The following is a 23,804-nucleotide window of genomic DNA, read 5'->3' as shown; positions in this document are numbered from 1 at the left end:
TATAAATTTATGAAAATTGTCTAGTGGGTATATGCAAAGGACAAAGGTTTCGTTTCCTGCAGATAATTTTTGATCTGACATGGAAGTTGCCGATTGCAAAACGACTTCCAAGTGTTGTCGTTTCAGGCGATGATATTTTACACAACCGGCGCACCGTGCACCGATCCTCCAAAATGGCGAATTGGAAGGAGTGATCTCTTTTAAAGGTAGTTTTCTTATGTGATTGTGCCCTGTCTCTACATCATGTGATTAGTTTAGGCAATGAGGTTTATTGATCATTGCGTTTCCTAGCTTTTTCAAGACATGCGGCATATGTTCCGCTTTTTCCAAAGACTAAAATCAACCAGAAAGGTAAAGATTCATTATATTGCCAATATTGGTCTTTTGTACATCCATCTATCTATCACTGCACGTATTAAACAGCATTCAGCATTCCATTTCCAAGTGAAAAAATAGTAGTTTTTGGATGAAAATTAAGAATTTTCTGTAAAACAGGCTTTCCAGCATTCAAAGTTGGTTGCATATCAGTCACCATCAAATAAACTTGGTCAAAGACAACTTCATGTTTCCAGCATATTCTTCTCCAAGAAACATGATATACAAGTGGGTATTTATTTCATGTCATTGTCATCTACCTGACTTTCTCTTTATTTTAAAGATCCTCTTAAACATGACACCTTTCTAGGATTCATAGTGATATAATTGATATTCTTTTTTAGAAGAAATCTGAGGTTTTGATTGATTCCTCAGTAACCATTGCAGAATTGGCAAAGCATGTTGGAGTGTCAATTAGTATGTGTTATTTGAAGATATTGTTTAATACTTCATTCATGTTCACCCAAGTTTCCAAGAATTTAATGTATTATATCATTCTTCCAGATGATCTTGTGAGATTTACTAAAGATGCTGGAGAGAAAGTTGATAGAGGACCTAAGACATGTATGTTTTATTTCAAGTTCATCCATTAGTTTAATTCACCGTACAATCCTACTTCTCAATGTTTTATTAGTGCTTAAGCCAGAAATTGTTGAGCTGATTCTTTTGGAACATGGCTTTACTGCAAGATTCCATGACGAGGATTTTGATATATCACCAAGGTAATTTCTATACCATTTATTGTTCATGCTGTAGAGTTCAATTCAAAAGTACCAATAATTTGTTAAATATTAAGACCACCATGTATGGACCAGAGTATTTTAAAACGACGTTACCCTGTGGTCACCATAATGGGTCATGTTGACCATGGAAAGACAACATTGTTGGATAGGTTGAGAAAGACATCTGTTGCAGCTGCCGAGGCTGGTGGAATAACCCAACATATTGGAGCATTTTCAGGTAGGTGTTGTTCATTGGAGGGTCATGAGGGTGGAGGAAAGGAAGAATAGATGAAAGTAGAAGAATAAAGAGTGAAAAGAGGAATGGAAGGAGGTGAAGAATAGATGGAGGTAGAAAGAAGGAGTAAAAGGGAGATGGAAAGGGGGGAGAAAGGCAAAAGAAATATTGCTCTAGGAATTACTATATTAGGGAGGATGCAATTGATGAATAAACAAATATGTATATGGTGGAGAGAATCCTATTATATCCTATTTCAATTTCTTTTTCAGTTAAATTACCAAATACATTTAGTATTGTATTCATTGATACCCCTGGGCATGCTGCTTTTGAGACCATGCGTGCACGTGGTGCTCATGTTACAGATGTGATAGTGTTGGTTGTCGCCGCAGATGATGGTGTGATGCCTCAGACTATTGAATGTATCAATCATGCAAATAATGCAAATGGTAGGTTTACATGTGTTCTTAACCTGTGTCAGTTCAATACAGTTCACTCCACACTAAACATGTTCTATTTTTTTACCTTTCCTTCCTGTTTCTCTCATTGATTGTGGCTCTTCGAAAGTTCCTGTAATTGTTGCAATTAACAAAATTGATAGACCAAATGTTAATCTGGTAAGAGTAGGAAACACTGTTGTGTTGCTGAGAGTTTGGTACTGCAAGATGGTTAAATGCTCTTGCAATGGTAAATAGATCTTTACGTTATTTGCTTTCAATTTTTCAAGGCTAAAGTGAAAAATCAACTTCTTAGCCATGGTCTACAACTGGAAGAATTTGGAGGAGACGTTCAGACGGTTGAGATATCAGCTTTGAATGTAAGTCGTTTATACTTAAGCAACAAATCTTTCATTCATATTAACTTTGCACTGATTCTGCTCTTGTATTTACCATCCCGTCATCAGCAGATGAACAACAGTGTTTTGAAGACAAATTTAAGCATAAACTATCGTGTTTTGACAGGGCATAAACCTTGATCATCTGACAGAAGCAGTAACCACGCACGCGGAGATTGCCGACTTGCGCGCGGATTTCACTGGATTAGCTGAGGGAGTTGTATTGGAGTCGAGAATAGAGAAAGGACGAGGGTATTGTAGCTTACATTGTTGTTATATTACGATAGTTTTAGGTGCTTCATATTTGATTTAATCCGTTACAGAGCCATCGCAACTGCTCTTGTCCAGAGAGGCGTTTTAAAGAAGGGTGCGGTGCTAGTTGCTGGGTCGTGTTCTTGCAAGGTGAGAAATATTCCTGCATTTGATTTGGTTCCACCCTTCCTCCCCTTCTCCATCATTTCCACATTACACCCCCTCCCTATCTTCTCGCCCCATGCCGATTTCTCGGATGTGTAACTCAACACTGATTCTTCATTTCAATTTTGAAACGTTTCGTTTAAAGGTTCGTCAGTTGTTGGACGACAGCGGGAAAACAATGATCAGAGCGATGCCTTCAACGCCAGTTCAAATTACGGGTTGGAAAGAACTTCCTGAAGCTGGAGAGCTTTTACTGGAAGTTGAATCTGAAGTAAATGAACTCAATGTTTCTAGATTTCATGTGCATGACATGTGCATGAACAGTTCAGTGTTTATGAAGATCAGGAGAGAGATGCAGAATTCAGTTCTTGATCAATTTTTACTTCTAGAACATTGCAAATAAGGTGACGAATCATCGGAAAAATAAACAACAAAGTATGAAGAGTTATGGACCACGTTTATCAGAGTCGGACAATCTGGAAGTTATGATGAAGAATTTCAGCAAGTCTTATGACAGTACGGAGAAGCTTGATGTGGTTATCAAAGGTAATGCTCTATCTTTCTTGACAATGAATAGTTGTTGATACATGTTGCTAATTCGATCATTCGTTTATTTAGCTGATGTAAATGGATCTCTTGAAGCAGTTTTAGACGCTATAAAAACCTATAAAGCTGGAAAACCTAAACTGTCCATTGTTTCGTCTGGCGTTGGCGCTGTTTCCGAAAATGATATTCGGTTACTGGAACCTTTCAAAGGTAATGTACATAGTGATCCCTCCCCACGCCCTGTGGTACTGTGGGATACTGATGCCATATTCCTATATTTTAGGAATTTTGTTTGCTTTCAATGTGGCCGTATCAAAAGATCTTCAGAAATTAGCGCAGCAATTGGACGTCAGGATTCACACGGGAAGAGTTATATATCGTTTATTAGACACTCTTAAGGTAATCATAACTCGGAGCCGTTATGTGATGAAACCAAGTTTTAACATTGCAGTATAAGGGAGGAAAGCATGTTTAATGCAAAATCTGTTGGATTATTGCTGTACTGTGCGCAACTTTGTATAGAGTTTTTCTAAGCAAGAATTAAGGCCTAACGGGATATTATACAGGCAGACAAGGGTTTGCATGAAGTCTTTCTAGAAGCATCTTTATTTTATCGTCTACCACGATCTCCTTGCAGGAGGAAATGTCTGCAAAGCTTCCACTGGTTCGTGAGGATATTCCCATCGGTGAGGCGACGGTGTTAAAAGTATTTCAACTCTCTGGGAAGAGAAAAGCCACGGTTGCTGGTTGTCGTGTAAAACAAGGTCAGCTACGAAGAAAGGAAAGTTATCGCGTCTACAGAAATAACCAAGCCATATTTGAAGGTAGGAGACACGGACTTCGTGAATACCTGGATGAATCTCTCGCTGATTTGTACCCGATGAGATGATGGTTCTTTTTAGTGATCTCTCCTTTCGCTCCTCCTGATATATCCGGTGTACAAGGAGAGTCATTTTCTTTTTTCAAAGGGATTTTATCCAGCATGAAGCGAGAGAATGATGATACAGAATTAGCGAAGAAAGAAACAGAATGTGGACTTTGTTTTGAAAACTTTCACGATCTTAAGGAAGGCGACAGAGTAGAATGTTTCAGCAAGACTTTTAATAAACAAGAAGTAAACTGGAAGTGGAATTTCTGAAAGAAAAAGAGACCCGAGGTATGAAACGTACAATAATTATCTATTACCGCGTCTTTTTATAACCCATGTCTGCAGGCGCGTCCACTTTGCGCGTGATGATCAGATGATTTCGTGACTAATAAAGGTCTTTTTCCTGTTGAAAGCGGAGGTTTATTTGATTTAATCATTTGCGTGCCAATCACACGCAATATTAAGCCGAAAATAGTATCGAAATTTGTGTCCTTGTTTAGTAATACAGTGCGAATATACGAGTAAACTATTTCTGGCCATGCATTATTCTGTCCTTGGCTTGTTCAATAAAGCCGGTTATAATTGTGCACAAGAGGAAAATAAGAAAGCTTGTTTTCAGTTTTCAGACCTGACATTCCTTCTGTTGTATTATAAGCTTTGGAAAGAGAAATCATCGCTTCATCCTCGCTCCCTTGAGGAAACAGGATATCGAAAGATTACGCACGATTTCAAAAATCACGTCTTTTCCGTCTTTTATAATTATATGTGCATGTATGATTTTGTTTTCGTAATTGGATTATGATAAACGTGACCCCCAAAAATACCATCCAATCTCTGATCATAATGACGATAACCCACGCACGCTGTCACGTGTTCTTCTAACATTTCGTTATCATTAATTACTGTTATGTAACTTTGTCACAACAACATTATCATTGATATCATCATCTAGGCAGATATTTTCTTGCTGTGAATTAGAAAATTTAATAATTTCATTTCCTTCCAACGAAAAAATTTCGTTTGCATTTAGAGAATACCCTCAAAAATATATTCTGGGAAGTTGTATTACAACGTTTGCTTGATATTGCGTTTGTTAGCTCTTGTGTAAAGCTCTTTATACACATTTTATGAACGCCATAGGCGATCATTCCATGTTGATAATTGGGCTGTCTATGTCTCTATGAGAATGCGTGAAGACGTTAATATGGGCGCAAAAATGCCAGCCTTGTTTGTGGATAAGCACTTGAATACCTCGTATTTTTGTGGTCATGTAAAACGTCGCAAAGGAAATGGTTAAACATAAAATATAGTAGAAACAAATACAAAATTTTGGGCGTTTTACACCCAGGAATATGGCAGGATATCGACAACTTATGCGTCACCTCTCAGAATGAGTGTGGGTTGTACTTCCGGCAGCATTTATAAGTGAACATTGGCAACTTCCGGCCATTGAACAAAGTTTCTTCTCATGTGTGAAAGTTGTTTCAGTTTAATAGTCTCTTTGATATGAGAAGATCTAAACGATATACTTTGTTGAAAATTTATTTAAACGTTTAAAGTCTTAGTGAAAGAGAGATGACGGAATTTCGAAAGATTTTCTCCTTAATTTCGTGTGTGTTTTTGACGTTTTTGCCGGCGGTTTACACGGCGTCCCAGAAGTGCACGAAGGATTCACTGGTAGACACGAGGACAAAACAAGAAGGAAACATCACTTTCCCGTTAACAACATCAAACTTTTCAAAGAAAACATGTTACGTGGAAATACGCTCTCCTTTCGGCGAGAGAACAGAGCTGATTCTAGTGAATGTACGAGAGGAATCACCGAATGAACCATGCTTTGAAAATTCTATAGAAATCCAGAGTAAAAATATAAAAATTAACCATGTAAGCAATATCAAGTTGTGTACAAGCGTTGGCGATAGGACAAAAATTGTGCTTACGTCGACGACCATCGTGTTGGAATATAAAGCCGTATTTCAAAATGTAGTTGGCGAGAAAAATACAGAAAGCGCTGTTAGCGTTCACTACAAAATACTTGATATTCAGAACTCGACAAAAGTTTGTAGACATGTGTTAACAGCCGAACATGGTGAATTTAAGACTGTCGGCTTTCCAGATCGCCCACAAAAAGGAGAATGTGAGTGGGTAATTAGCAACGATGAAGGGAAAGAAATCTCACTTAAGTTTAAAATCAAAAATGCCACCAACTTGAATTGCATTACCAATTACATAGATGTACTAGAAGTGAAGAGTGGTGAATCACGTCTTTTGCTAAGAATATGCAAACACTCAAAGTCCAGAACAATAAAATCATCTAGCAAACTGCGAATAAGGATAAAGTCGTCAATGAACCAGGGTATTGGTTTTTGGGCTACCTATCATGTGGTTAACCATCATCAGGTTACTCACAATACAGACAAATGTAAAGTTAAAGTGGTAAATGAACCATTCAATTTTAATTCACCAAGGACACTGTGCCAGACGTGGAACCTCACAGCACCACCAGGTCAAGTTGCGGCATTATCATTTTTCAATGTATTTCTAGTAAGTACAGACAGTGCTTCGTGCAAGGGTAATTTTCTAGAAGTTTGGGATGGCAAGACAAGTTCTAAATACTGTAATGTTAAAAAAGCACCAAAGCTTATTTTATCGAAAGGACGAAAATTGGTTGTTACTTACCATTCAATGGAGAAAGAGACGTTCCTATTTAGTTTTCAAGCAAGCTTCACATCAATATCTCCAAGCAGTTATAAAACAAACTGCTTTGTTAAAAACAAGGAATTAAGATTTCAGTGTAACAATGAACAAGTTATTCCGTGTAAATGGCAGTGCGATGGTGCTATGCAGTGTTCTGATAACAGCGATGAAAGTATGTGCTCGGACATTGAAGCAAGATGGCATAAACTTCAAGTGTTTGTGATTGTTATGGGATCCATTTGTGCATCAACTGTTATATTCTGTGTTGGATTGGTATGCTTTAGAAAGTGCATCATTCATGATAGATCGCTGTCATCAAGGCGTGGAAGACGTTCAACCAACACTGACCAAGCTCCGCTTACACCTAATGCAGACCTTCCCAGTCCTCCACCATGCTACTTCACAGATCAGGGTGAAGAGTCACCAGCTTCAATTATCCGAGGGACTTATTTCTTTGGTGATGAGTTCTCACAAAGTGGCATCCATAGTGCTTCATTGTTCGGTATCCCACCACCAAGATATCGTTCTACCGAATCGGTTCACCAGTCAACCACAGAGACGAGAAGCATATGGCAGAGGAGTTTGTCTAGTATTCCACTTGTGCCAACAGACACTTCAAGGAGTTCAGTGATTGTTTCTCTTCCCGAGGAAGACCCGCCCAACTATGAAAGCCTCACCGCAGATAAAGATGAAGCAATCATGTCACACAATGAAGCTCTGAACATTGAAACAACACAAGGTTTAGCATGTGTCCATGGAAACCTTGCTAGCTCTTCAAATGAATGTATTGCTGATGATAACCTTGCCATTGGAGAAGAACCTGAGACTTGTGCCAATGAACTCAGCCCAAATGATGTAGTTATAGCTGATGATATTGGTAGAATGAATTCTGGTGCAGCCTTGAATGTTTGAAGTTATTCCACTTTGTTTTAGAAAAACCTTTTCCTTATGGTAGCTAAGCCACTTCACGAGATGACGTCATGCATACCTGTACATTTCTTCCACAAAACTCTAAGTGTATTATATCAGAAAGTAACAAAATAAACACTCTAAAAAGATTCACATTATGTTCATATAAGCTTGTATTTATTCAAGAGGCTGAACTCAATTATTTAATATTTACGACAAGTTTGATACATCGTTCATAAACGTTTATAAAACGACACTCACAACATTGATTTTGTTGAGATCCTATCATGATAAATCTAATCTTTTGTAATATAATGTATAATATTCACGTCTTCAAATCATTCAAATATACGAATTTTAAAACTTATTTGGGCAGTTGTTGTTTTTTCATTTGCAAACCATCTGAGTCACAGATGGCTTGGACGAGTCATATTAAATGGAAATGCGTTAACAATTAGCAGAATATGAAATGAACTTCCGTCTTAGGGTTACCTAAGAGAAGTAAACAAACTGATAACATTACAATGACTATCAGCTGGATTGTAAGTCTGTGATGTCTTAACATCCCTTTAGCGGTTTAGCCTAACTAGGTTCCTGGCTATTCAATACCCCCCAGTTATGCGAATCTTATATTTCATTCAAAACGACAGGGCAAGTGTGTTAAATGTTTATCTCTGTCTAAACAACGGAAAGTTTACTTTATCATTGAAGACAAAAGAATAAACGTCGCTGTTGTCTGATAGATTACGTCAATTTACGTGGAGAGATAATTAGATATGTGTTGTTCCATCGTAATTCAGTAATAAGCTTCTAATTGCGTAATTCGTCTTCGAATGACGTAATTGTGGCAATGTCAATGTTGCGTCAGATAACTTTGGTTGTATCAAATATAGATCAACGATAGGGAACTCCAGACACGCTACTAAACTAGGAATTCTGGTACACGAATGCAAGGTTTTCTTACTGCAGGAGTTTTATAATTCTCTCTTAGTTTTGCTTGCATACACATCCCTATGACAACGACACTTTCGTTAACCCACGTCAATATTATAAATTTTAAAGTGAGGAAAAAAATTCATTGCCGTTCGAGATTTCAAAGCTGTAGTGTAGTCAATTTAAAGTTCTTTCCGATTTATCAAATGTGATAGAAAGGCTTTCATTGTTAATCAAAATGACGGATGAAGGGTCAGTTGGAAGACACAGTGAGTTGAAACGTGATGTTGAATGCCCTTGGCCTTGACGCTTCTTGAACATCGTAGTGTGGGGTTGACCGAAATAGCTCGTGGGAACACATCATTTTCTTTTTCAAAAATATTAACATGTGCATGCATGCGGGCGTCATTATTTGCGCTTTGATTTTATCACTCAAATAAAGACACTACGTCGTTGGAAACTGTCGCGATGGTGAATGTGATTATCAGAGACAGAGGGAGGAATTTCAAACAGGTGTTTTGCTCTTTTTCACTATCAGTATAGTGCTTTATAATTATTGAACAGACCATACAGGGAGTCGGTGTTTAAATTTGGATTCATTTTCCAAATTTTTTGACGATATTGTCAAACAGAAAAGGTTTAGATCAACATGATTCGTGTGTGTAATTCCTGCCACATATACCCGGGGTCTCTTGAAACAAAACGAACTTTGAAATATCTCGTATCATCATGGAAACCATAGTCGTTAATGTGAAGTATTATTTCTCCAAATATGGTGTTTAGGAAATGATTCCGCTGGTGTAAATTAATTTTTGGCTCATCAATCTTGAATGGCCTTCGTTACAGGCATGCTGGTATCATAATGATCTTTCAACCGACATTTGAAGTTAGATTTTAATGAAATGCTCGGCTAGTATAATATTTACATCTATATTTCTGCTAGAATTTAAATTAATGTGGAAACGCTGAATTCTTTTGTTCTGGCGCCTATCTCATGCAAAACTGTTTTAAAACGTCTTTCTAAATAATTACCAACTAGATGCTTCTAAGGTATGCTCTGCCCGGTTCATTATCCTAAACATCAATATTCCATAGTTTCAATATCTACATCCATATGATATCATGACCTGTCACCTTGCAACGTTTTGGTTATAATCTCCACATTACATGTCGTTTGACTTTGTACTTTTTCACGCATTCATCATCGCAATTGAGCTTGAACTGCAGGCAGGAACTCAGGGTTTTTGTCTGGTTCGACGACGCATTAATACAAGATGTTGAAGTGCTGGAGCAGTTACTGTAACATTTTTGGAGGGCACTTGATGATGTAGGAGTCACGGGTGTAGCCAAAACATGATGAACTGCCAACATGGTCGTGAACAGGGCGAAGATAACAACGTCTTTTTTGGTATTCATATCTGTGGATAAAGAGTTTAAACATTAATTAGAACTGTCATTGGATTGTTATATCTTTTATTAACCGGTAGAAGAGATATGCATTTTGTGGGGTATCAAAAAGAATGTTACTTTAAAATGACACGTTTCCATTGGCAAGAAGAATTCGTGAGGATATGTACACAGGCGCGTGATACCTTGGGTAATTTGTATAGAGATTCTACCCCAAGTAGTTTGCATAATTTCCGCATGAAAATAGGAAACAATCGCATTCCGAATGGTTGGAAAATTCGTGTTTGTCGATGTTTTACCGGCGAAGAATTGGGAAAACATAAAATTCGACGACATGTTCGAAGAACACAAGTTGCAATTGTATGGACTTAATGAACACTGATGTGATCTTTATGACCTATTAGAACGCCTAATCTCTCGACAGATGAAATTAAAATGTTCATTTGCTTGGTCCAGTATATATACGAGCACATTTCGAGGTTAGTTGAAGGGTTTTAAATCTTCTCAGAGATATCTGCTAATGATAAGGTACGTAGGATGATCTATCATTGCAACCATCTGAAGGGAACGCCAGATGAAAAATGTCTGTTATGGTCACAATCATTGGAATTACTGAACTAATACCGCAGATGTTCCGAGTTCATGATTTCCAGCCTATAAATCTGGCTGGGTTGTAAAACGACGATTAAGCTACAGACCAAATCTAATAATTAAAAAATTTAATTTGTTCTTGAAAATGTATGTAATTTCCTCTCTAATACTGTTGAAAATGTCACAATGATACAATGCTGTAAGACCTCTTGTGTAAACTATAATCCTGCATGGCATCTATCAAATATAAGTATTTGAAACTATAGTTATATCTTTTCAAGATAACGTCACATAGCTTCGACATTTTTAAGACGGATTCTCATCTGAACAATCTCGCTACCGTATCTTATGCAAACGGCCCCAGGGCTTAATAAAAGCACGCGTCGCTTTTACAAATAATCTACACGGTAATGTCGTATGCATATATGATACTAAAATTACCAGTCACACGGATGCGTTTATAATTCGCAGGATTATAAATAAAACTATTAAACGCTAATCAAGCAGAAAGAATAAATGGATATTTCAAAAAATTTGGGTTAAGTCGAAATATCCAGTTTCCTATTTCCTGTCTTGTCACACAGGATTTTTCGATAATATCTAAAAAGACTGAATGAGATCACATTTGGCCCTATTTTTTCCTATCAATATTACAATTGAAGATGCTGTTCATGAGGTAACATTTCACACGAAGACTAACTTTTCTTTTTAAACGAAGTAAGCACTACAAATAAACTGAATGAAAAACAGTTGTTGTCATCGCGACGAAACAACTAAGGATTTTACTGTAAATACGTTGAAGAGAAATATGGTGCCAAATTAGATCTTATTTAGACTTATAAAATAAATCAGTCTAAGAAATAAATCCTATTAATTTACAAGTTCTTTTAAATAAGTGGATAGGAACATTCTGTTCCATATTTGCTTCAAATATTCGTGTCTATTTAAATCTTTGCCCCATTGTTTTTTTGGCAACAACAAGTTTAATGTGGGGTGCTTAGCATAAAATGGGTGCTCGAGGTGTATTTGATCATGTCTTTATGATGGAAAGTTGAGAAAACGTTCCAGCAAGATTATGCTAATAATTTCTCGATCTCGTCGCTGAGTTAAAATGCCAGGAAGCCGAAGTATAGGGCACAGCATGTGACTTTCTCGACACTCTCAACTCTAACTCTCACTCATGCAGTCATTCTCTCAATATAAGGTACTCAAGAAATTAGTTCAAATAACGGTTTAGAAAAAACTATATACTGGCTACTGTTTAGCAGCACCTAGAGGTTTCTATACCATACCCGTACATGAATATATCGTGTTAAAACCAGTTACAAGAGCTGAAGTAGTTTTCTATGTGATGATTGAGACACACCAGCTGTTCATTCAGATGAGACAAGCCTAATTTTTTTCGGGTCGAGCAATGTAAACTAAGCTCTTTACATTCATTGATACAAACAAAAATAAGATAAAATAGGTTCTTTTGTGTTCTCTCGTGTTCTTTCGTAAATTTGTAATGAAAAATTCTGGTGAAATTGACTTCGGATGACTCCAGTCACTTGCGCAATTGGTTCCAAACATCGGGGATTGAAGTTGTTAGTTGTGACGACATGGCGAGCCTGACTGCCTTGCTTTAATTTTTTTAGTATAACGGAGGTTATCGAGAGGAGTTGTGCCAAATTCAGTTTCTAGATTGAGTTATCTGACTTTCTGTTTCTCTTAAACTAGTTTATCGATAAGGAATGAATGTTTCTGAACCTCTAAGAAACTGTATGAACCCCCATGTATAACTGAGTTCATAGTCCAGTTCTATCTACAGTCAATTATTGTAGAACAAGTAGAAGTTTACTTACTTCAAATTATAACTTGATTTCTCCAAAGTCCTCTTCCTCGACTGGAAATGTAGTTCGTCTTCAGCTCGCCTTCAAAAACTTCTACTGCTCTGTCGGGCCTGCGACGCCTTTTATACGCGCGCTCGGCATGACGGGACTTAGTCGCGACGGACATTTCTCGTGCTAACATCACCTGTGCGACGAGCTGCTAATTCACCTTGCGTGGGACACAACGTGCGCTTGATGAAGATTTAAAGCGATAAAAAGCGCATTAAAGTATTGAAGTATATATGGCATTATTACCCTTAATAAGATGGCCTGATTATGTTGACAGTCGAAAGTGGATTGATTGGCAATTGCTTTGTTTTTTGCTTCTAGCCTTTCCTGAAACATTGTTTGAATTTGTTTCTAAATTAGGGCAGTTGTAAGAATAGTTGTCTTATTTGAGAGATCGTGTGGTATAACTTCTCTGGAGAGATGGCAGTTTAACACTAGCTCTCATTCACCCAGCCCTCCTCTTCAGCCGGCATTTCCCCTAAACCAGACTACATTGTACAAAATTATGAAATTCATTCTGGGGAGAAACACGCTTGAAAACTCTACGACAGTTGAGCGTTTTTGCGTAACGTATTTTGTCACTTGATTTCCACGCATCTTTCTTCGGTCAGTGGCGTGCGACTTGCGCCGTCCGGGGATATTCACACCAGATCTATGGCAACAATTCGGATTCCAAAGTATTAAAATGCCTGCTATGATCTCATAGACTTTATCCGAATTAGCATTCGGCCGCTTGTTCAATCGTAGAACTAATCGTGTATATGAATAAATTGCGGCGATTCTTGGACACTGGATATGCGTCAGGCTTTGTGTTTGCGCGCGCGGGGGCTTTTTCACTGAAGCGATTTTAAATATATTCTAGTTACCTATCCTCACACGGGCTATAGGAGGTCAATGCTATAGTTTATCCGTTAATTTCTGTCATTCCTGTCGGGCAATTGACGTCTTTTTCGTTAGCTTTTTTTCTGTAAAGACACAGGAATTACAGTGATACGGAAACATGGATGTCTTCGTAAGGATTGCAAAACGTCATGCCAGACAGCACGTTGACTGCTTTGTCCATTTTCTTGATGGAAAATGCGTCATCTATCAGATCGGATACCTTCACCGGAAAACTCATGAATGTAGATGTGTGTGCATGTGTGTTTTTTACGAGAGAAAAGTTCACGCTTATTCGAGAAAATTTGTATTATTACAAGCGTGTTTCAGTCGCCTTGAAACTCGAGCATGATCGGAAATATAGAACTCCTAAGAAAAGATCAGGGAATGGTCTCATAGCTTCGACGAAGTGCACATGTCATCGAATATAATGATATTTTAATTAGTAATTTGTTAATTACACCCCATGTTGCCTGCCATCATTTACAAAGATTCATTATTTGAACTTGGCAATGATTTCGAAGGCTGCCGCATGCGACTCGGAAAAAAATGCCCACACAAAGACGTGTACTTTGATGAGATACAAATGTTGCCTTGCACAGAATTCTGCTTTATCATTTTTCAACAGGAGGATCATGCGGTGGACGCCTCGAAATTCTTCAGCTAGCTGTTCGCGTTTGCGCATTAAAAACTTTCGACTGTGCGAAATATGCAAATTATTGCTGAATTTGTTATCACATCTGGACTAAGTCGACTTTTATCTTTTTCAGCTCTTCGACGTAGGCTTTGTTCAAGAAATACTTCTGATTTTGAATCTCAAGTATGATTACAAAATTGTTATCACTGTGAACAGCTTTATCAAGTTCTAATGATCCCACTCCAGTGGACACGAAGACTCTGATTCAAGTGTTCCAAGTGAAATCACATCAAAATATAACTAGCCGCCTCCTTTTTTTCGTCGAACCATACTTTAACCTCCTCTAACCTATCATGACAAATGTGCTTAAGAATTAAAATCGCATTCATAATTCTATCATCAGAAAAGCATGTCATTTTATAGGCAAGGACACTGTATGTATCGCTCTTATGATAAATACTTGCATGCGTCAAACGTGTTGAAAAGTAACATTATATGTCGCTGAAGTTTAATTAGCAATGTCACAACGACGGTCTGGTTTTAAACTTTGGTCACTCATGATATCTTCTTAACAGCGTTATTAAGGTCGGGACCTTTCCATCCCATTTTAACTTTCCACTCCTTGCAAACTAGATTATGATTGTATATTTTAAAAGTTACCTCCGTTGCTTTATGTAAAATGGACTGTATAGTTCATGTGGGGAAAATAAACCACAGTTTCTTGTAGTTTAGTTACAACAGGTCGAGATTATACAACATACACAATGAGACTGGAATCTATTACGATGGATCTTTAATATTTGTCCATTACCTTTTTGGGAAGATATTTCAATTATTTTATAGCCCTTAAATGATTCTCGTGGTTCTATGAGTTCCCATACGCAATGCAGGAGAGCTACGCCAATACGCCAAGTGGTCTTATATTAAGACAATCAAATTATTAAGAAGAACATGTCAGTGAAGAAAGCGTGCTTCATTCATTCCTAACTGCCACGTCTAAAATATCTACATCAGTAATGAAGCCATCCATGCTTATACACACTTTATGAATTTTAACAATAATTTCCAACCAGAATCTTCATTTTAACCGGTCTTTATTCAAATAATGTTTTCAACTATTGAGCTGCAATATATACAGGTAACAAATTCATGTGTATATACTCATTACAAGGATGAGAATATAACTGAAATAAAATAATAATTCTCATTGAATCTCATCGCTAATTTCGATGTTTCATGGTTAACAATGTGAGCCACTAAACTACACAAATGTTTGCCTGATTTGACGTACAAGTACGTACCATGCATTATTCACATTTTCACTTGAATTATATTTTTGCGAATTACCACTGAAAAACAGAAGAAGTTTGATGGAGTGTCGCGTGACCGCAGGAATTTTCCACTGCTGGATCATGCGTGCGAGCAGAGACGAAGCATTCTTCTAAGGAGATGAACGTGGGCAAAAAAAACTTGTTTATATCGATATAGTGTGTTATATTTCATCGTTATCATCTTCATTATTCCTTTGCTACCTCGCGGGCATGTCTGTCTCGCAAAAATGCCAAAGAAGTAACGTTAATATAGGAACACACATTTCTTAACATGGTCCTTCATATCTGCGTGCAATTTGCGCGATATAAATATTAAAACATGAAGGGTTGACATATCAAAAACACGACTTTCACTTTATGCTTGAGTCTTTTTAAAATTGAATTAAAACGAAACTTACGCACTTATCTGAAAATCTCCGAAAGGTTAGCAAAGGTGTTTTTTTTAACCTTACTATTCCTGGTTTTAATTAATCGTATATTTCTTGTAAACAAACTAAGGTGTCTAATATAATGAGAAACAAGTAACTTCGCTGTCTGAAAATTTGCATACAGCGCGCAGATGAGCCATTGTGAGACTATTTCACATCGTTGAGTTTGACTTTGTAAGGATCTTAATAGGGAAGGCGGATTAAGTATATCAGCTTTGTCCCTCGGTAATCCTGCATTTTTTTTTATTCTAGCATGTCTAACGTTCACCTGTCTTTGTTTTGAAGAAAACATCATTGCGTAGGCAAGAAATTGCACAAATATCCTTCCTAAACTGCACTCTACAGTTTGTTTACCCAAGCAATTTTAGATGGCCGGAACAGACGCGACTAACAACACTAACATGCATATATTTTTTCACAGTTTTTCATAATTAAATCCGGTTGTCAGATAATTAGATGAAGTAAAGTCAGTTGCACAATATCCGTCTCGTATTTTTATTTCTGCAGACGTGAAAAATTGTCGAAGGAACGAGATCCATATGACAAAAAGAAATCTTGGAATCAATAATCAAAGCAATATGCATGGTTATATATATAGAACGAATATTTCGTTGCATTTCATTGACTGAACTGCCGATGGCAATGGTTGGACATCAAGAACTTACAAAATATCAAACATTAAAGTATTGATTTGGTCTCCGTATATGAAACTTGCATGTGTGCAGGCTATTGTTAATTGTTATCGATGGATGTTATCCTTATCTGAAGCAGACCGCTTGGTTTGTTCCGGATTAAACACTTTAACTTCCCACATAAAATGTTCTCGGAAGTGGACTATATGTCAATTATAAAATATCATCTTCAGAGGATGACATCTTGGACGATTGTGCATGTTTTTGCTATCAAATAAGCACTTGAAATAGATAGATATAGAAACATGGATAATCCGCATTCCGCAAAGGTATTCTTTCTCGCTAAACACTGCACAAATTCCGTGGATTTGCAAAGGACTTCTATTGTAGTTATTATATACGTACGTATACTTCTCAATGTTTTGTTCGTAACTTTCTATACGACTGTGCCTGTGGTAACGAGGAAAACACGTCTTAAAACGTCTTAAGACTGAAAGATTAAGTTTTACTAACAAAGACAACAAAGACATAAAAATAAACTCGAGTTAGTTAGTTAGATTATAAGTAGTAATAATCAGGAAAATAGAGGCAGTATTCGCCATTATCATTCTTATGACGTCCCCATTCAAAATTGTTGGTAGTTTTTGTGTAAAAATACATACGAAATACATGCACGAAATAAATCCAAAAATATATCATTCTGATCGGCCATTCCCTTCGCTATTCCTATATTCTACCACTAAAATCAACTGCTATCTATGCAACCCTAAAGTTGGGTAATCTGTTTTTATCAAATCGGATATTCGTAAATATTAAAAGATGTGGTTATGCTTTGTTATCTCGGAATGTTTACACTGTCCTTTTGCAATGTTATCGCACGTAGCTGCATGGGTAAACGATTTGAGCATTGGCCATGGCTATATGGCTTGCCTTCTTAAGCCAACCATCTGGAGAGCCGATGAATATTGAAAAAGGGTGGTATCCTACATATATGCGATCCTGCAGTGACCCTCAGGGCTGTCGGTAACATCTGTTTTTTAAACTTTCTAATTGAAAAGTTTCAGTTGAAGAATCAGTTGATGAATTTCCTGAATTTCATTAGGTTATCAAAACCATACACGCACACCACCCTCACGTGAACTCTCGTTCCAGATTCGTAGATCCTTGCTTGAGCATGTGCTTGCTGTCTGTCAATGTATTTGATTACATCTGTTAAGATAGCCTCAAGAATTCATGTCAAACGTCATTAAGCTTGTAATCCACTTGTAGATGCCTGTTACTGTACACACTGATAAGTCGTGTCTTTATTTTGACGTCATATAGAAAGGATTTGCTAGTTTTCAGGCGCGTGCCGTGCGCCTCATTCTGTTAAACTTGTCTAAATTTTCATCTCTTTTCATGTCGAATATATACATTGATACATTGCAACTATACTGGAGGTCAAAGGGTCCATTTTTTATTGATGAATGAAAGCAAATCTATACTATACCTCATTACTGAATAGCTCTATAACTTCGATCTAGCTCCATTGAGATTCCTGCAAAAACTATACTAGCTCTATGAAACACAGTAGCTCCTTAACCTTTAAATTGTTCAAGGTAGTACTATTGTATTACCTTTGAAAAACACCAGATTTTTTAAAAACAATATCCTTCTATAATCTTTAAACCGCTCTACCTCTAGTTGCACTGAAATTCCTTAGAAAAACTATCTCCAGCATCTCGATAAAAAGTCTTTATCTCTTTAAAACTGATCAAACAGGAGACATTGAGATTCCTCACTAAAACTATGCAATCTCTTTCAACTTCAAACTGCTTAAACTAATTGCATTCAGTAAGGAACGCGAGAAAAATATTTCATATGAATATGATAGCGGAGGACGTCTTACAGTTGCATTTTACGCACGTAAGAGGTACGCACTGACGTACCTACTTTTTCATGCTTGCGTCAATTTGAGAGAGTTTTTTTTATACATGGACAACTTTAGTGTCATGTTATTTTTTTCCAGCAGGAAAGTGGGTGCTTACACGGAAATGCCGAATGGAATCTAATTTGGTTGTTTTGGGTTTTTTTTCCAGTTGGCACAAAACACAGAAGCCATTTTTTGTTGCTCTCAACTGAGTATTTGATAACGTTCGATAAGGAATGTGCAAAACAATGAAAGCGATTTGCTTGTGTGTGGTTTTGTGTCTATAGTGTAGGCGCGATGTAGGCGGCCATTGTGTTCAGTTGTGATAAGGTATCATCTCTCTTATTAAAGCCTTGTTTTGCCAGGCTGCGGTTGTGGTCCCTATTTTGTATGATTCAGACAAACTAAATATAAAACGTCTTCTTTCATACTGCCCTTTTTTTCATTCGACACATGAATGATATGACCTTGTGGCACGAAACTAAATCTTGCATCAAATGCATGTGTGATATCCCAAAATTGCTGTGAAAAAAAACATCCAGATTGCACAGATGCAACATTGCACTAACAAGTGCCGATAATTGCCTTGAGAGGAAGGTTATGTAATGTAGACATATGCCGCGGTTTTCCCGCTAACCACAAACTTCTTCAATTTCTTTATAAGGAGAGATCGTTTCGACAGCTCTAACTATGGGATTATTTCTCGTTGATGTCGGTACAATTTGTCACATATAATAGTCACTTCGATATACAAGTGGGACATCTGCGGTCAACAATCTTAAACACAAAAAACGCGGCGCTATATGATGGCAAATATGTCTATTGTATAACTATATATGGCACAGCGTGGCCTATTGCTGTAGTACTTTGCATGATGGAGTAATAAGTGTCATTTGCTAGCTTATATATATAGCTATATGATCTCTCTCCATCAATTCTGACCTAATTTGTATACATGAAAATTAAAAACAACAAATCGGTACTTGCTGTTTACTGAGATCCCACTTAGTTCACGAATAACGACGTAAAAATAATGTGCGGATTGTTCAGAAATATTATGTCGATGATTCGCTGGAGTTTTCATCGCATTTTTAACGCAGAGATGGTCTTTTACTAATGCGAATGTAGCGGATACTATACAACATTATAGACTGATGAAACGTACAGACAATTTATAGATAAAGTTGCCTTCTTTTTACCAGCAATGCATCACAGCAGTAATTTTTTTAACCCTCTTCGCCATGCATAGCCATAGTTTAAGGCGCTGACCTTGTACAAAGCACATACGACAAACATCACAAGAGACATGCAAGGCCACGATAAGACCAGTTTTTGAGGTTTGTGCGTAGGGAAATTCTTGAGTGGGAAGATTGGCAAACAATAGAATGTAAAATAGCATTTTCAGTGCAAAACATGAGATATCATATCGGATGTCCAGGAATTCCTGTCTGGTTTCAAACCATATACAGTAGTTGTGCACAACACAAATATGATTTTCTTCGTTCAGTGCGGGGTTGAGAACTTCCTGTTGTTAACAAAAACAACCCTTTGCCTCTGGACCTTTTATGTACGAGTCTATTTATGTATTAATCTATTTTAGGTATCTACCTACCAGTTGTTTATTGAGGCTTCTAAACATGTGAACGTTGATGAAAAACAATTAGATATAAATAGGAATGCTTTCTATACTGAGTTTCTACCCCGCGAACTTGCAGACGAATATATATAACACAAGCGCTTTGATTCCGAAAATACTCAGAGTGTGTCGAATACAGTTAATCAACTGTAAAACATGATTCATAACAACGTTTTCTCTTCACAAAACAGGAAGTCTTCGTGCTTGGTTGATCAGTTTTATAGTCTTCATTGCGAACGGTTGTATACACCAGCAAGCGATAAAAGTGTTAATGGTTTCGCTTTGTCATAACCAGTAGTTGAAGAACCTGGAGGAGATTTGGGGAGCAATTGAAAACTTGTACTGAAGAGTATTTATACTCGCAAAGTAAGTGCCAAACGTTCATATTTACTTGAAAGCAAAGTCATGTTTTGTGTGTCACGCAAAATACGTGTTGTCATACCTGATAGATCTGGACAGTTGCACATTTTTCGTAAAGCCAATGCCTTCATATAATAAATAAATAAATTATCCATTTAAGTAAGTGATCTCTACTTTGAAAAAACGTCAAAAGCGTGATTTTATAATCAAACAGATATAAAATCTTACCTCCGGGACGATTGTTTTTAATGTTTCTTCTCGCTTCTCGTGCGACGGGTGAGTGGAAAGCCATTCAACGTTTGGTTCGTCTTGATGTTTCTCAAGCTCGCGAAATCTTTGCCAAACTTTCGGACCTTCTCGTATATCGAAGCAAGCCTGAAAATAAGTCTCGATTTCAATAACAATCTTCTTGAAACATAAAATTTTCTTCAGACCTAGCGTCGCTCACCCAAACCACTAAACACTTGCCTCTTAAATCCAAACTACATTTTCCTCCCATTTGAGCTGACTCAGGGTTTAGTGAAGTCAATTGTTGATTGTCAATTGTTGCGAACTGTTCAATTTCATTTTTTAAGAAGGTAGAAGTTCCCCACGATGGTATAACGAAGAAACATTAGTCCTTGGGTGCAAACGTCGTCTATTTTGAGGCGGTTCGTGCACAGATCAATTGAGATTCCCCTCTACGTCAATGGGGTAGTGTCTTTCAAATTTGATAAGCCATTAACTCACGGGGGTCATTTTCAACTGATTAGAATTTCTATACAGGGAGTATATCACACCAGTATAGAGCTTGCCTAGTCTTAACGGGAACAAAAATCAGGATTGCTCAATGCCAACTAGGGCGAGTTTCTGAATTATAGAAGTGTTATTTTCAGACGCAAAAATATTTTTCAAACTAAATCCTTTTGTGATAAGTTTAATAACAATGTTTCTTGTATGAAAAAGAAGAAGCACAGAACAAAAAAAGAAAAAATTCACCGGCAACATCGACTTTTGCCAATTGTCAGTGGCAATGGAACGATATCCGAAGACTTACGCCGAGTTACGGACTGTTTCAAAACCAATGAACAGCTTGTACTGAACATAAAATTGGACGAATATAACCAGGGCATACTTCGCGAAAATCTTCGGATAGCGTCGTTTCTACAACACAAGCTGATCGTTTTTCTTTTCCTTCATTGCACTCTTAATGTTTATATCATATGCTTTTCTCTGACAGAAAATTACCTTCGCTGCAAAATAGAGACCAACTCTATCAGCTTCTTCTTCCAGCGTTCGAGAGTAAGGCAAATTCACGAACAGCTAATGGGATCAATGAAGACATGATGGTAAGAAAGTCATTACCACTAAATTTGTTTGACAATAAATATCAAGTGTTTTGCAATAGAAGTTGCGAAGCTCTGAAAAAGCACCCAATGTTAGTCTTATTGTTTATCTTACCCCAATTATTACATTCTGAATAAACAGTGTTAGGAATGCCAGGATATCGCTTGGAATTATAGCCCAAATAGTTGCCAATAGAACAACTTTAATCAAGTTGACAAATCCATCGAAACAAAGTTGCTCTGACTAAAAGAAAGGATGGAACATGATGACATTAATTCTGGTGGTTCCAAGCATTGCTGATGTTTTTTCCACATTATTTTCTTCAATTACCTGAATGCTTAGAATGAGACAAATATGAAACCAAGTCAATTGTAATGTCAGTCATACTTACAGCATGCTGTAGAACAGCATGAGCAATTTCATGTCCCAGAATTATTGAGAGTGAGTCATCCTCGGGAAGAATTCGTAGTAAGCCAGTGAAAACAAAAATTTGACCATTCTATATTAAAATGAGAAGCCTCAATTCACAAAATAGACATTACTGTCTACAGGATGTATGGCAAAAAAGATTAGTACTAGATAATACTAGATAGATACAAAAAAGATTAGTATTTTTCTTCAACATTACAATCATATATCTCCTTTCCCTCCCCTGAACTTACAGGTAAAACAAATGCATTCATTTCATTTGATTCAATCACATTTACTTCCCAATTCAAATCGTCATGAATTTCATCTAGATTTGCCAAGATCAACCTCTTTGTGACTTGATACACCCTCTTGTGGTAAGGGTGCGAGACAGGCAGAATATTCTCAGCATAATTTTCTAGAAATTGTCTCAACTGACTTTCGGCAATTTCTTTGACCTGTTTGGGTGTGACGCCAACATAGCGAGAACGCTTTGTGTATGGCGTTTCCTCGAGATGTATGTAATAGAGAAATAACCAGGAACCGGCGAAAATACTCAGGATCCCAGCAATCAGTTCCTTTCGTGAAAAGAAATATTTTTTCAATGTTTGTTTTCGATGATCTGGAAGCTTTTTCCACCATTTACGAAATGTTCTGTCAAGACAAAGTGAAACCAATGGTGTTAGGAATTAATTGACTGTAGTACTTCAGTTAAAATTGAGCAATCAGAAATATGCTAATTAGTTAATTAAGCACCTAATGAATTAACAATCAATTATTATTAATTAGAATTTGATACCTGCCAGCAAAAACTGCCAATAATTTCAATAACTGGCTGATGGGACCAGAAAATCTTGCTAAGAATGCCCCAATTACAGGCAGTAGTGGTGCCGCTGTTCGACGTTCGCTCAAATGGAAATTACGACAGGAAATGGAGATATGTTTGGGGCTCAGGATTGGTGGGGATTGGCGATGGATTGTCTTGTGGGATAGTGTAGTAAATCTGTGAAAATTGGCTGTTCCATTGAATCGTTTGGTTAAAATACCCGTCGGAATAGAACGAAAGGTAGAATGACTAGAATCCCCTGGTTTTGTGTAGAGTAAATTAAAAACATTTCTATTAGTGCTGCACTTGGTGTAGAGAAGAAATCCCTTCGCCTTTGTTATGTGTCTCGTAGCAAAATGAAACATCTTTTTCCAACTTAATTTTGCCAGTAAATTTATTATCCAATTTTCCTGCCACAGACGGGATATCAATAATCATCTCGAGAGATTTATAAAAGCAATTATAGTCATCGTACAACCATAGTCATGGTTTATAGTAATGTAACAATTAATTAATTGGGATTTAAATTTTTGAGCCGAGTGTACAAGCCTCCAGCGGTATCAACCATGGGGGTTATATTTCAATATGGCGGACGAAGATCAAGAACGTTTCAGTCCTGACTCTTCCACCCAGATCTTGAACAAAGAAAAACGCAAAAATAAGAAAAAAAAAAAGCATAAACATAGGTAATAGTCTTTTACCTTTATATGGTAACTTTACCTAGTCACTCACTTCATGTCCTCCTAGTCACCTATGCCTTGCCCTCCTAGTCACCCACTCTTCGCCCTCCTAGTCACTCACTTTGTTCCCTCCTAGTCACCCATGCCTTACCCACCTAGTCACCCACTCTTCGCCCTCCTAGTCACCCACTCTTCGCCCTCCTAGTCACCCACTTTGTTCCCTTCTAGTCACCCATGCCTTGCCCACCTAGTCACCCACTCCTCACCCTCCTAGTAACCCACTCTTCGCCCTCCTAGTCACCCACTTTGTTCCCCCCTAGTCACCCATGCCTTGCCC

The 23,804-nt window shown here is 37.4% G+C and overlaps 4 protein-coding genes across 6 annotated transcripts in view; 3 read left to right on the top strand and 1 right to left on the bottom strand.

Annotated features, from left to right (window-relative positions):
- Positions 1-138: 138 nt before the first annotated feature.
- Positions 139-20,201, top strand: LOC114532365 (translation initiation factor IF-2, mitochondrial-like). Of its 3 annotated transcripts, none has more exons than XM_028553852.1 (19): positions 139-206; positions 292-351; positions 496-603; positions 720-792; positions 880-939; positions 1,010-1,097; positions 1,172-1,335; positions 1,605-1,781; positions 1,900-1,949; positions 2,060-2,149; positions 2,295-2,419; positions 2,491-2,569; positions 2,730-2,855; positions 2,974-3,130; positions 3,203-3,340; positions 3,414-3,529; positions 3,768-3,954; positions 4,099-4,286; positions 20,059-20,201. In XM_028553852.1, exons 2-18 carry the CDS (start codon positions 304-306, stop codon positions 4,266-4,268), a joined length of 1,956 nt encoding a protein of 651 aa, XP_028409653.1. In that variant the 5' UTR covers positions 139-206; positions 292-303; the 3' UTR covers positions 4,269-4,286; positions 20,059-20,201. The 3 variants fall into 3 exon arrangements, with proteins under 3 accessions (XP_028409653.1, XP_028409654.1, XP_028409652.1); XM_028553853.1 differs by lacking the exon at positions 20,059-20,201 and adding an exon at positions 14,065-14,716 and having other exon boundaries at positions 723-792; XM_028553851.1 differs by lacking the exon at positions 20,059-20,201 and adding an exon at positions 14,065-14,716.
- On the top strand, positions 4,934-7,976 carry LOC114532364. The gene has a single exon (XM_028553850.1). It carries the CDS (start codon positions 5,574-5,576, stop codon positions 7,605-7,607), a length of 2,034 nt encoding a protein of 677 aa, XP_028409651.1. The 5' UTR covers positions 4,934-5,573; the 3' UTR covers positions 7,608-7,976.
- Positions 19,416-23,290, bottom strand: LOC114532368 (metalloendopeptidase OMA1, mitochondrial-like). The gene is made up of 8 exons (XM_028553855.1): positions 22,761-23,290; positions 22,216-22,615; positions 21,945-22,052; positions 21,668-21,796; positions 21,455-21,529; positions 20,456-20,602; positions 20,310-20,352; positions 19,416-20,174 (listed from the first exon to the last, which is right to left on the bottom strand). Exons 1-8 carry the CDS (start codon positions 23,150-23,152, stop codon positions 20,095-20,097), a joined length of 1,374 nt encoding a protein of 457 aa, XP_028409656.1. The 5' UTR covers positions 23,153-23,290; the 3' UTR covers positions 19,416-20,094.
- The window catches only part of LOC114532370 (caspase activity and apoptosis inhibitor 1-like), a 4,022-nt gene continuing 1,683 nt past the window's right edge, over positions 21,466-23,804 (top strand). The window contains exons 1-3 of the mRNA XM_028553860.1: positions 21,466-21,555; positions 22,840-23,027; positions 23,323-23,473. Of these exons, the coding sequence (XP_028409661.1) occupies positions 23,373-23,473 (101 nt within the window). The 5' untranslated portion in view covers positions 21,466-21,555; positions 22,840-23,027; positions 23,323-23,372. The remainder of the gene's footprint in view (positions 21,556-22,839; positions 23,028-23,322; positions 23,474-23,804) is intronic.

This window comes from Dendronephthya gigantea, unplaced genomic scaffold, assembly GCF_004324835.1.
Source record: "Dendronephthya gigantea isolate DGI-Jeju-01 unplaced genomic scaffold, DenGig_1.0 000079F, whole genome shotgun sequence".
Taxonomy (NCBI): Eukaryota; Metazoa; Cnidaria; class Anthozoa; order Malacalcyonacea; family Nephtheidae; genus Dendronephthya; species Dendronephthya gigantea.
Note: the sequence above shows the minus strand (reverse complement) of the source record. Positions and strands in the feature narration are given on the sequence as shown.